This window comes from Scyliorhinus torazame, chromosome 3 (genome assembly GCF_047496885.1).
Source record: "Scyliorhinus torazame isolate Kashiwa2021f chromosome 3, sScyTor2.1, whole genome shotgun sequence".
NCBI lineage: Eukaryota > Metazoa > Chordata > Chondrichthyes > Carcharhiniformes > Scyliorhinidae > Scyliorhinus > Scyliorhinus torazame.
The window spans coordinates 64,095,623-64,109,314 of record NC_092709.1 but is presented as its reverse complement, the minus strand read 5'-3'; the positions used below and the strand labels follow the sequence as shown (position 1 = coordinate 64,109,314).

Genomic DNA, 13,692 nt, shown 5'->3' with positions numbered 1-13,692 from the left:
TTGGAGAGCAGCCTCTCCACCCAGTGCCCTGGCGTGGCGGGGGGACCTGTTGGAATTCTTGACCCTTGAGAAGGTTAAGTTTGAACTGAGCGGAAGCTCGGAGGGGTTCTACAAGTCATGGGCACTATTTATTATGCACTTTCAAGAACTGGATAACATCGAACATTAGTTGGGAGGGTGGGTGAGGGGGTGGGGTTGAGGGGGGAGGTGGTGGAGCTGTGTAAGATTAAAGGTGACTATGGGTAATCCCTGATTCCTTTTTGTCATTTGTTTATGTAAACATGTGGACTGAGGTTTGGGGGTTGGTGGGCGGATGGGATCGTTGTTATTATGGGGATTGACATATCTTGCTGATTATTGTTTATTGTCGATGGGTGTAAATGTGGGAGAAAATGTGAAAAAGGAGAATAAAAAAATAATTTTTAAAAAAAGATTACCGAACCAAGGCAAATAGATGAATTTAAGATATGGATCAGCCATGATCTTTTATAACGGCAGAATAGTGGGGCTAAAAGGAATCCTGCCTGTTCCTGTGTAACAGGTTTGAGGGGCTGACTGGCTTCCTCCTGGTCCCAAATTTATACATGTTCTTTGTGTTAATCAGTATCATAGAATCATAGAATTCCTACAGTGCAGAAGGAGGCCATTCTGCCCATCGAGTCTGCACCGACCATCTAAAAGAGCTCCCTACCTAGACCCTTTCCTCCGGCCTAGCCCCTAACCCCATAACCCCACCTAACCTGCACATCTTTGGACACCAAGTGATAATTTTAGCATGACCAATACAAATTTGTGTGATGATATGCCTGTGCACAGTTCTGCATATAGTTAGCGATGTGACTCCAACCAGCTGGTGGTGATAGAGATCTACCATGTAATTGGAGACACCCACCAGTTGGTAGACGACGTACGTGAGGATAGTCGCACTAGAAGTAGCTCCAGGGGAATTCACTGAATAAATTTATTTGGTACCTTCTATCACAATTCATTAGTCATCTTTCCACGTGTTAATATTGTTAGTAAATCATCTTACAATTCAAAGAACTAGATGTTCTGTGTGTATCTGTACTATGGCCATTACACAGAACATAACACTTTGGACTTGGGAGTATTCGAATAATTCATGACCAATTTAACTGTGTTCCCATCTCTATTCCAGGTCCGTTGCCTGTACGACTGGTGAATGGTTCCAACGTGTGCTCCGGGAGAGTTGAGGTCTATCTTAACGCCACCTGGGGAACTGTTTGTGACAGTGGTTGGGATATAAATGCAACAAGAGTGGTCTGTAGAGTGTTGAACTGTGGGATGGCCCTGTCAGCAACAAGAGATGCGTACTATGGAGAAGGGTCTGGGGACATCTGGATGGATAAAATGAAGTGTGACGGGACAGAGTCTGCCCTTGATCAGTGCTCTGCCATGTCACCGGTGAGGAATAACTGCTCACACAGGGAGGATGCCAGTGTGACCTGCTCAGGTGAGCAAAATTAGCCATATCCTTACATGTATTTGATCTCAAACTGGTCTGTCTATCAAAATCTAGCTTTCTGGGTTGCTTGCCCAGCCTCTAGATTCGTAATGCAGACCTCTAGATTTTTTGTCCAGGCATCTGAGTTACCAGTTCAGGCCTGGAGTTCAGGACCTAGGTTACGAGACCAGGTCCTTGTGATACTTGTCTGGGTCCCTGGGCGACGAGCCCAGGCCCCTGAGTTACGAGCCCAGGCCCCTGAATTACGAGCCCAGGCCCCTGGGTTACGAGCCCAAGCCCCTGAGTTACAAGCGCAGGCCCCTGAGTTACGAGTCCAGGTCTTTAGGTTACGAGTCCAGGTCCTTAGGTTACGAGTCCAGGTCCTTAGATTACTAGCCCAGGCCCCTAGATTATGAGCCCAGGACACTAGGTTACGAGCCCAGGCCCCTACGAAGAAATTGGAAGTAAAAGGGAATTAACAGAGTTCAAATTGTTGAAAATCAAATCGGAAGATAAAGGATCTAATTTTATTGGTAAAAGTATGAACAATAAATTAGGATGGCAACTTTTGATAACAAGAGTTTATGGATCAGGGAGGTTGAAATTGGCAGAAGTTAGCATCTTTAGACATGGAGCAACTACATGGAGCAAGCCAATACTAAGCAGGTAGCACTTAAGATCCCTGGTAAAGACAAATGCAGGAGCTCCTGAAAATGCTAGCTGAGCATTTTGAATAGAGTCCAGAGCCAAAACTGGCAGCAGAAGTTGAATTGGAACCAGACCTGCTCACTTTAACAAAAATAGAGCTGGGGAAGCTGAAAATCAGCTAGAGTTTAAAGGTTGAGGAAAAGAACAGGAGCAAGAGTTTAAAGTGCAGAAAGAAAGGGAGGAGTGTGGTAATACCAGGTATTGCGGTACCTGAGAGGTGGATGACCATTGGCAAGACCCAGGAGTCTACCATTGGCTAATGTACATAGCTCCGCCCTGAGAGGCGGGGTATAAGAACCAATGCCATCCCAGCAGCCTTCACTTTCTGTATCAAAGCTGCTGGGAACAGTTCTAGCTGATTAAAGCCTATTAGTTATGACTCACCTTGTCTCGAGAGTAATTGATTGTGCATCAATTTAATCAGCTATTACTTCAGTGAAGGATGGATCTCCGTATCAAACCTGAGTGCCTTCAGCTCAGCCCCCACGTGGACAACACCGCTGCTATCTTCAAGCACTGGCTGGCGTGTTTTAAGAGCTTCGTCGACACGGCCACCGACACCCCCACGGAAAGGCAGAAAATGCACCTTCTACGCTCACGGGTCAGCCCTGCAATCTACCCTCTGATCGAGGAGGTGGAGAATTATGCTGTAGCCATCGAGCTGCTAGAAGGACATTATATCCGACCTGTGAACCAGGTCTACGCCCGTCACCTGCTGGCAACTAGAAGGCAAAGCCCTGAAGAAACACTGGAAGACTTCTATCGGGCACTGCTAGTGCTGGGCCAGAACTGTGGATGCCCGCCAGTTTCGGGGAACGAGCACACGGAACTTTTAATTCGGGATGCTTTCGTGGCAGGTATAACTTCTGATATCCGCCGAAGGCTCCTAGAAATGGACACACTGGGCCTCACTGAGGCACGGGCCCTGGCAGGGTCTATGGACGTTGCGTATAAAAACACGCTGGCTTTTGCCTTCGGACGTGCGGCGCCCCCCTGGGCTGCGTGGCACCCCATAACGGCAGCCCCCCAGACCTATCCCCTAATCCCGCAAACCTGCGCGACGAGACGGCCCACTATCGCCACCGGCCAACGCTGTTTTTTCTGCGGGCGCTGCCCGGCCCGCACAGCCACCTGCAAAGGGTGCGGCAAGAAGGGCCACTATGTCGGGGTCTGCCAGGCCCGCGCCGTGGCCGCAGTCTCCAGCGACTATCGGCAGCCTTTCGTTCAGGTCCCGGCCGTCCAAAGCCCACCGCCGCCCTCCTATACCCAGGCCGCGTGCGACCCACGGGCGCGGCCATTTTGCCCCCCGGCCACCACGCTGGACGGGTGGGCGCCGCCATTTTGTCCCTCGCCGCCGCCATCTTCTGCTCCCCCGGACTCCATGTGCGACCCATGGCTGACGCCATCTTGGATGGGGCCTCAGGCCCCCAGCACAGCCGACTACACGCTGCCCGACCAGGACTCCTTTACTGCAGCTGGCCTTTGTGACTCTGGACCAGAGTCGGCCCCGGACGCTAGCGAAAGCTACTACGACGATCGCCATCAACGGCACGTGACGTCGTGCTTGATCGAATCTGGGAGCACGGAAAGCTTTGTTCACCCTGACACGCTAAGGCGCTGCTCTCATCACCCATCCTGTAAAGCAAAGGATCTCCCTGGCCTCCGGGTCACACGCGGTGGAGATCAAGGGGTTCTGCCAAGCGAACCTCACTGTCCAAGGCAGGGAATTCCGCAATTTCCGCCTGTACGTTCTGCCGCACCTCTGCGCAGCCACCCTCCTTGGGCTGGATTTCCAGTGCCATCTGAAAAGCCTGACTTTTAAATTCGGCGGCCCTATTCCCCCCTTACTGTCTGCGGCCTCACGACCCTTAAGGTCGACCCGCCTTCCCTGTTTGCGAACCTCACCCTGGATTGTAAACCCGTCGCCACCAGGAGCAGAGGGTACAGTGCCCAGGACCGGACCTTTATCAGGTCGGAGGTCCAAAGGCTGCTGAGGGAAGGGTTTATCAAAGCAAGCAACAGCCCCTGGAGGGCTCAAGTAGTGGTGGTAAAGACCGGGGAGAAACATAGGATGGTCATAGACTACAGCCAGACCATCAACAGGTTTACGCAGCTGGACGCGTACCCTCTCCCCCGTATAGCCGACACGGTAAACAGGATAGCGCAATACAAGGTTTTCTCCACTGTGGATCTCAAGTCTGCCTACTCCTCCGTAATGGTGATCGCCAGTACACTGCCTTCGAAGCAGATGGGCGGCTCTATCACTTTTTAAGGGTTCCTTTCGGTGTCACGAATGGGGTTCTCGGTCTTCCAGCGCGAGATGGACCGAATGGTTGACCGGTACGGCTTACGCGGAACGTTCCCGTATCTCGATAACGTCACCATCTGCGGCCATGACCAGCTGGACCACAACACCAACCTCCGAAAATTCCTCCAGACCGCAAATATCCTTAATCTGACCTACAATAAGGATAAATGCGTGTTTAGCACCGACCGTCTAGCCATCCTAGGCTACGTAGTGCGAAGTGGAGTCATAGGCCCCGACCCCGAACGCATGCGCCCCCTCATGGAGTTCCCCCTCCCTCACTGTCCCAAGGCCCTAAAGCGCTGCCTCGGCGTCTTCAGCTATTATGCACAATGGGTCCCCAATTACGCAGACAAGGCTCGACCACTAATCCAGTCCATAACCTTCCCCCTGTCGACGGAGGCTCGCCAGGCCTTCTGCCGCATCAAAGCAGACATTGCAAGAGCCACGATGCGCGCCATCGACGAGTCCCTCCCCTTCCAGGTCGAGAGCGATGCGTCCGACGTAGTTCTGGCGGCCACCCTCAACCAAGCGGGCCGGCCCGTGGCTTTCTTCTCCCGCACCCTCCATGCTTCCGAAATCCACCACTCCTCGGTCGAAAAGGAGGCCCAGGCCATAGTAGAAGCTGTGCGACACTGGAGGCATTATCTGGCCGGCAGGAGGTTCACTCTCCTCACGGACCAACGGTCGGTTGCCTTCATGTTCGATAATGCACAGCGGGGCAAGATTAAGAACGACAAGATCTTGCGGTGGAGGATAGAACTCTCCACCTACAATTACGAGACCTTGTACCGTCCCGGGAAGCTGAACGAGCCTCCTGATGCCCTGTCCCGCGGCACTTGTGCCACCGCACAAGTGTACTGCCTCCGAGCCCTCCACGAGGACCTCTGCCACCGGGGGGTCACTCGTTTCTATCATTTTATCAAGACCCGCAACCTGCCCTACTCCATCGAGGAGGTCAAGACAGTCACCAGGGACTGCCAAATCTGCGCGGAGTGCAAACCGCACTTCTACCGGCCAGAGAGGGCGCACCTGATAAAGGCTTCCCGTCCCTTTGAACGCCTCAGCATGGATTTCAAGGGCCCCCTCCCCTCCACCGACCGCAACACGTACTTCCTGAACGTGGTTGACGAGTACTCCCGGTTCCCATTCGCCATCCACTGCCCAGACATGACCACAACCATCCATCATCAAGGCCCTCCAGGGGATCTTTACACTGTTCGGTTTCCCCGCATACATTCACAGTGATAGGGGTCCTCCTTTATGAGCGACGAACTGCGTCAATTCCTGCTCAACAAAGGCATCGCCTCCAGCAGGACGACCAGTTACAACCCCCGGGGAAACGGGCAGGTAGAGAGGGAGAACGGAACGGTCTGGAAGACCGTCCTGCTGGCCCTACGGTCCAGGAATCTCCCAGTCTCCCGCTGGCAGGAAGTCCTCCCGGTCGCCCTCCACTCCATCCAGTCGCTGCTCTGTACTACCACAAACCAGACACCTCATGAATGTCTCCTTGTTTTCCCCAGGAAGTCCTCCTCCGGGACCTCGCTCCCAACGTGGCTAGCAACACCCAGACCCATCCTGCTTCGGAGACATGTGAGGGCGCACAAGTCGGACCCGTTGGTCGAGAGGGTCCACCTGCTGCACGCCAACCCCCAGTACGTCTATGTAGCATTGCCTGACGGCCGCCAAGACACGGCCTCCCTTCGGGACCTGGCGCCCGCCCGAGCCCCACGTGCACCCGCACCACCTCCCCCACTCCCACTCTCCCCACAGCACCTGACCGATGGGTCAGTACTGCCGCCGCCCCTACCCAGGCCCGGACAAGCACCGACGCACCCTGCAGGCGCCCCTCCCCCTGCCCACTTTTCGCCCCAACAGCGCCGCCTAGGGGTGACAAAGCTGCTTGGGAGGACGACACCACGTTCCCGGAGTTGCAACCGCCGGGGCCCCCATCAGGATCACCGCCGAAGCTCAGACGCTCCAGAAGGACGACCAGGCCACACGATCGACTGATTGCTGCACCATGAACACTTTTCTATTACCCTCGACATCATGGTACCTCAATACCTGGTCCTACCATGCGAAAGGCGACATTTACACTGGCCATCACCCCGCCGGATTCTTTTTTTTAACAGGGGGTGAATGTGGTAATACCAGGTATTGCGGTACCTGAGAGATGAAATGAAATGAAATGAAAATCGCTTATTGTCACAAGTAGGCTTCATTGAAGTTACTGTGAAAAGCCCCTAGTCGCCACATTCCGGCACCTGTTCGGGGAGGCTGTTATGGGAATTGAACCGTGCTGCTGGCCTGCCTTGGTCTGCTTTCAAAGCCAGCGATTTAGCCCTGTGCTAATGACCATTGGCTAGACCCAGGAGTCTACCATTGGCTAACGTACGTAGCTCCGCCCTGAGAGGCGGGGTATAAGAACCGATGCCGTCCCAGCAGCCTTCACTTTCTGTATCGAAGCTGCTGGGAACAGTTCTAGCTGATTAAAGCCTATTAGTTATGACTCACCTTGTCTCGAGAGTAACTGATTGCACATCAAGGAGCAAGATGCGCTGAAAGAAGGAAAGTAAGATTAGCCTGAGAAAGACAAAAGTAGCTAAAGGGACCAGGATTTCCAGGTACGAAAGTTGAAATTGAAACTGCAAGTGCAGAGAGATAGAAAACAAAGGCAGCTTGAATCTGCTGGTGGAAACCTCACTTTGTCTAACGGCAGCCCAAACTCCTGTAACCCCCAACACAGGCTTCAAAGCCCTAAAGTTCTCCAAATGTCTTTCCTAATCTGAAGAGGAATACGTAGAATCCTTCTTAATGCTTTCCAAAAGTAATAGCCACACTTCCCTCAGGAACCTGATTATGCAGGACAGTTAACAGGAAAGCCCAAAGAATCCTCCATACACTGACCTATGAAGAGACTGCTGATTATAAACAGATTAAGAATGCAATCCTATGTCAGGAACTGTTGGTTATCCAGAAATTCACATCAGGGACCCAACCAAATGTTGCTGGAGTACCTTTCAACTCATGCCAGGAGCTGTAGGTAATCCAGCAATTCACATCAGGAACCCAAGCAAATGTTGCTGGAATTTGAAGGAGCCAAACTGATTGTTTTTGAACAATGGGTGCGTGATTTAAAGATGGAATAAGAGTGTTGGTGTTGTTACAGGAGTTCAGAAATTGTTTTCCTTACAATATTAAAATACCCCTTGAGGAACAAAAAGTTACTTCAGCGAGAGCCGCTGCCAAGAAGGCCGAAGATTATGAACTGACCTCTGAAACTCAGTGTAGCGCACAATGACTTACGAGAGAGACGAGAAGTGATGAAGTCGATTCAGGCTTTATTAAGCGAGACTTGTCCCCAGCAGCTCAGCAACAGAATGAAGCTGCGGGGAGAAGCTTGGGTTCTTATACTCCGCCTTCAGGGCGGAGCCAGGAGTCGGCAGCCAACCAGGACCCGGGATCTGTCAGCCAATAGCATCACGGCTTCACAGTTCCACATGACCCCTAATACATACCACCACATTCACCCCTTGTTAAAAAGGAACCCGGCGGGGTGGTGGTTCGCATGGTGGTAGGGGTTTACAAGGCTGGCCCTGGAAGGAAAATTTCAGACATGTTACTACAGTTTTAGCCCTACACTGGGCTATGTACAAGTTTGTGAAAACTTTTACAATATTAGCAAAAAAAATGTTTTTTGTTACAACAACATTCTTGGTGTCACGCGGATTCCACGAGTCGAGCGGGCGGTCTGGTCTTCCTCGTCGATCGCCTCAGCCCCGGTGGTGGTGCAGGTGCTTGTTCAGGCGTTGTCGTCTCCGGGAGCGTTTCGGTGTTTGTTCCTGTTTTACTCCTGGGCGGGCACGGGAGGAGGACCGATCTCCCCGGGAAGGGGGCGGTCGCGGGGTGCGCCGGTGGCAGGGAGGGGATGATCGGTGTCGGGGGGGTGTGTGTGTTGCCGGCGGGCGCCAGGTCCCGCAGGGAGACCGTGTCCTGTCGGCCGTCGGGGTACGTCACGTAGGCGTACTGCGGGTTCGCGTGGAGAAGGTGAACCCTCTCGATCAACGGGTCCGATTTGTGCGCCCGCACATGTTTCCGGAGCAAGATGGGTCCTGGGGACGCCAGCCAAGTGGCAGCGACGTTCCGGAGGAGGACTTCCTGGGGAAGACAAGGAGGCGCTCATGAGGCGTTTGGTTAGTGGTGGTACACAGCAGCGACCGGATGGAGTGGAGAGCGTCCGGGAGGACCTCCTGCCACCGGGAAACTGGGAGATTCCTGGACCGTAGGGCCAGTAGGACGGTCTTCCAGACCGTGTCGTTCTCCCTCTCTACTTGCCCGTTCCCCCGGGGGTTGTAGCTGGTCGTCCTGCTCGAGGCTATGCCCTTGCTGAGCAGGAACTGGCGCAGCTCGTCACTCATGAAGGAGGACCCCCTGTCGCTATGGATATACACGGGGCAACCGAACAGTGTGAATATGGTGCCAAGGGCTTTAATGACTGTGGCCGCTGTCATGTCGGGGCAGGGGATGGCGAAGGGGAAACGAGAGTACTCGTCCACCACGTTCAGGAAGTATGCGTTGCGGTCGGTGGAGGGGAGGGGCCCTTTGAAATCCAAACTGAGGCGTTCAAAGGGGCGGGAAGCCTTAATCAGGTGCGCTCTATCCGGCCTGAAAAAGTGCGGTTTGCACTCTGCGCAGATGTGGCAGTTCCTGGTGACTGTACGGACCTCCTCCACAGAGTAGGGGAGGTTGCGGGACTTTACAAAATGGTAGAATCGAGTGACCCCCGGGTGGCAGAGGTCCTCGTGGAGGGCTTGGAGGCGGTCTATTTGTGCGTTGGCACATGTGCCGCGGGATAGGGCATCGGACGGCTCGTTCAGCTTTCCGGGATGGTACAAGATCTCATAGTTGAAGGTGGAGAGCTCGATCCTCCACCTTAAGATCTTGTCATTTTTAATTTTGCCCCGCAGTGCATTATCGAACATGAAGGCTACCGAGCGTTGGTCGGTGAGGAGAGTGAATCTCCTGCCGGCCAGGTAATGCCTCCAATGTCGCACAGCTTCCACTATGGCTTGGGCTTCCTTTTCCACTGAGGAGTGGCAGATTTCTGAGGCGTGGAGGGTCCGGGAGAAAAAGGCCACGGGTCTGCCCGCTTGATTAAGGGTGGCCGCCAGAGCTACGTCGGATGCGTCGCTCTCGCCCTGGAAGGGGAGGGACTCGTCGATGGCGCGCATCGTGGCCTTTGCTATCCGCTTTGATGCGGCTGAAGGCCTGGCGAGCCTCTGTCGACAGGGGGAAGGTAGTGGACTGTATTAGCGGGCGTGCCTTGTCTGCATACTGGGGGACCCACTGGGCGTAATGTGAAAAGAAACCCAGGCAACGTTTCAGGGCTTTGGAGCAGTAGGGGAGGGGAAATTCCATAAGGGGGGCGCATGCGTTCGGGGTCGGGGCCTATTATCCCATTGCGCACTACGTACCCCAGGATGGCCAACCGGTTTGTGCTAAAAACGCACTTTTCCTCGTTGTATGTGAGGTTCAGGGCGTTAGCGGTCTGGAGGAACTTTTGGAGGGTGGCGTCGTGGTCCTGCTGATCGTGGCCGCAGATGGTTACGTTGTCGAGATACGGGAATGTGGCCTGCAACCCGTGCTGGTCAACCATTCGGTCCATCTCCCGTTGGAAGACCGAGACCCCGTTTGTGACACCAAATGGGACCCTTAGGAAGTGGTATAGACGCCCGTCTGCCTCGAAGGCTGCGTACTTGCGGTCACCTGGGCGGATGGGGCGCTGGTGGTAGGCGGACTTGAGGTCCACGGTGGATAAGACCTTATACTGGGCAATCCGATTGACCATGTCGGATATGCGGGGAAGAGGGTACGCATCTAGCTGCGTGTACCTGTTGATGGTCTGACTATAGTCTACGACCATCCTTTGCTTCTCCCCGGTCTTTACTACTACCACCTGGGCTCTCCAGGGACTTGCTGGCCTGGATTATGCCTTCCTTCAGCAACCGCTGGACTTCAGACCGAATAAATATCCGGTCCTGGGCGCTGTACCGTCTACTCCTAGTGGCGACGGGTTTGCAATCCGGGGTGAGGTTTGCGAACAAGGACGGCGGTTCAACTTTGAGAGTTGCGAGGCCGCAGATAGTGAGTGGGGGTATTGGGCCGCCGAATTGGAAAGTTAGGCTCTGCAGGTTACACTGGAAATCTAATCCCAGTAATGTGGGCGCGCAGAGTTGGGGAAGGACGTAGAGCCTGTAGTTCTTAAACTCCCTCCCTTGCACCGTTAGGTTCGCGATGCAGAACCCTTTGATCTCTACGGAGTGGGATCCTGCAGCTAGGGAAATCTTTTGCGTGCTTGGATGGATGGTCAGAAAACAGCGTCTTACCGTGTCTGGGTGAATAAAACTTTCAGTGCTCCCGGAGTCGATCAGGCATGGCGTCTCGTAGCCGTTGACCAGCACCGTTGTTGTCGTCGTCTGGAGCGTCCGGGGCCGCGATTGATCCAGTGTCACCGAAGCCAGTCGTGGTAGTAGTGTCGCGGCGTCTTCTTCGGACCCCGTGGAGCCGTCGATGCTGGGGTCCTTTGTTGTCAACCAAGATGGTGGCGTCCATGAATCGCACGCGGCCGGGGGTGGACTAAATGGCCGCCCCCATGAATCGCACGTGGCTGGGGGGTCACAAGATGCCGCCCAGACCTCCGCACACGATTCTCCCACCCCCCCCGCGGTTGGGCGCCGGCCCAACTGCGCATGCGCGGGACCCAAGGCGCCGGGTCTTTTACGCAGCGCCGGGTCTCTGACGCCGCGCGAGGCCCTGCCCCCGTAAATCGCGCGACGCCCCTGCTAGCCCCACAAAGGGAGGAGAATAGGGGTCTGGGAACAGGTGCCGACGCCGGACACTCCGGTTTTTACTCCGGTGTCGGCATTTAGACTCCTGTTGGGAGAATCCCGCCCCTAGTGCTTCCAAAGAATTGGGAAAGGAAATAAACATTTTCCAGGATATTTGTTGTTTACAGACACTGTTAGTGGGGAGAATTGAAGATTTCCCATGCAGAAGCAAGACAAATTCCAAAATGATAGTTAAAAGTCTGACTGGTGCAGACACTGAGGTTCAAATCTACTTAAAAAGTGAACTCATTGCCGGGCTGGTGACAGTGGATTATTATGATCTCAGACCAGACCCCAACAGTGGCTAGGATACTGGACTGACATCCCAATATTTTATTTTAATTTTGTTAGACTGTGAGGAAAGGATACTTTGCTCCTGGAGTGATTGCACAAAGAAATAGGGATGTATTTTAAAACAAAACTTTATTACTAACACAGTATTAAAATCTTTAACCTCACACCAGAAAATAACTTATAATTACCGTTTAAAGAATACAACTCAACACAGTGAATATAATATCCTTACTTATTCTCTTTATTCCCCCTTAAACCACAAGAAAATAGACCATCTCAGTTCTCACTTCACCAAAATACCAATGGCATAGAGTAATACTTCTTTGACAGAATTATTATTTGAGAAAGAGATCTCTCACTGCTTTACAGAACAGATCTGACTCTGGTCTGAATCCCTGCAGAAATTCTGGCTGGATGTCTTCAAATGCTGTTTGCAACTGGCTTGTTTCAGCTCCCTCCTTGTCCTCAGACAAGTCTACACTGCTTTAAATACAATTAATCTCTTTTAACTAACTTACAATGAGAGCAGAATTGTTTCATTGCACACACCTTCAGCTACGGCAGAACACAACTGCTTTCTCAAAATACCTGATGCCTTAGCTCCACCCAGCAATAACATCATCTCACCAAGCTGATAATGAATTAACTTCCCAGGGAATCCTCTTAATCAAAACAAAATTGCATTAGCCCAAGCCTTTTATGATACCTAGCTGCACCTCTGGCTCCTAAAAGCTTTGTTGTCTTTCAAACCAAGATTATTCTAAAAACATGATTGTGGCAGTCAAATACACTCTAACCTCGGCTGAGCAAACTCAACAATTTTCAGCAACAAGAATCTTTAAAGTTACAGACAGCTGAAAAGGTTTCAAAAGCCCTACAGGGAGTTACACAAACCATGAAGGTTAATTTGGCAAAGCCAGATCCCATTGAATTAAACAAGGGCCAATAAAATCCGCAAGCAGGTCAAGAGACAGTAAGGGAGGAACCCCAATACGTCAAAGGTCTTGAGGGAAGTTACTTCTGTATTAAAAGGTCTGAAGACAAACCAAATGAGCTGAAGTATATAGAAAAGGCATCAACTAAAATGGCTGCCAAAAGTCACCTGACCTTTTACAACTACAATGTTTGTTAAGCATCTAGAAGGCGCACAAGTGAACTGTAAGTAGACATACCTAGGCATGTGAAGACAGCTGAAATTGAATTGAGCATCTCCACACGGTAAACGGAAGCCCATTGACAATGGCTTCTTTGGGGGTATAAACACCTCTTTCCTATCTCACACATTGGAAAAATGGCAGCCATTCAATTCAAATTGAGACATTTAAAATGCTAATCGCCTCAGCTAAATGGCTGAATGGATTGGACCAGGCCCGCCTGTGGTAGTCACCACTGTTGTATTATATTGTATATATGGGTATTACGGTAAGGCCCCTGTACTACAGGTACGGGGTAGATCCCTGCCTGCTGGCTCCGCCCTGTAGGCGGAGTATAAATGTGTGTGCTCTCCAAACAGCAGCCATTTCGTAAGCTGCTGTAGGAGGCCACACATCTCTGTGTAATAAAGCCTCGATTACTCTCTACTCTCGTCTTGTCGTAATTGATAGTGCATCAATTTGTTACACAGAGATTTTTCAGAGATGGACCTCCGCATCAAGCCGGATCGCCTGCAGCTGCATCCTCAAGCAGACAACGGCAGAAAGGACCTCCAACATTGGCTAGCTTGCTTTGAAGCATACATCGGGTCTGCGCCAGACCCAATCTCAGAAGCACAGAAGCTCCAAATTCTGTACATGTGGCTGAGCTCCAACGGTTTTCACCTCGTCCAGGACGCGCCTACCTACGCGGAGGCCATGGCGCTACTAAAGGAGAATTACGGCCAGCAGACCAACAAGATCTATGCCAGGCACATCCTATCCACGCGGCACCAACTTCCCGGTGAGTCTGTGGAAGATTTCTGGCGTGCCCTGCTCGCCCTGGTGAGAGACGGTGACTGCCAGGCTGTTTCCGCCACTGAACATTCGAACCTGTTA

At 52.4% G+C, this 13,692-nt stretch overlaps 1 protein-coding gene across 1 annotated transcript in view; it reads left to right on the top strand.

Annotated features, from left to right (window-relative positions):
- LOC140408487 (scavenger receptor cysteine-rich domain-containing protein DMBT1-like) overlaps nucleotides 1-13,692 on the top strand; it is a 177,148-nt gene that overhangs the window by 28,580 nt on the left and 134,876 nt on the right. Inside the window, exon 5 of the mRNA XM_072495740.1 lies at nucleotides 1,160-1,474. Within this exon, the coding sequence (XP_072351841.1) occupies nucleotides 1,160-1,474 (315 nt within the window). The remainder of the gene's footprint in view (nucleotides 1-1,159; nucleotides 1,475-13,692) is intronic.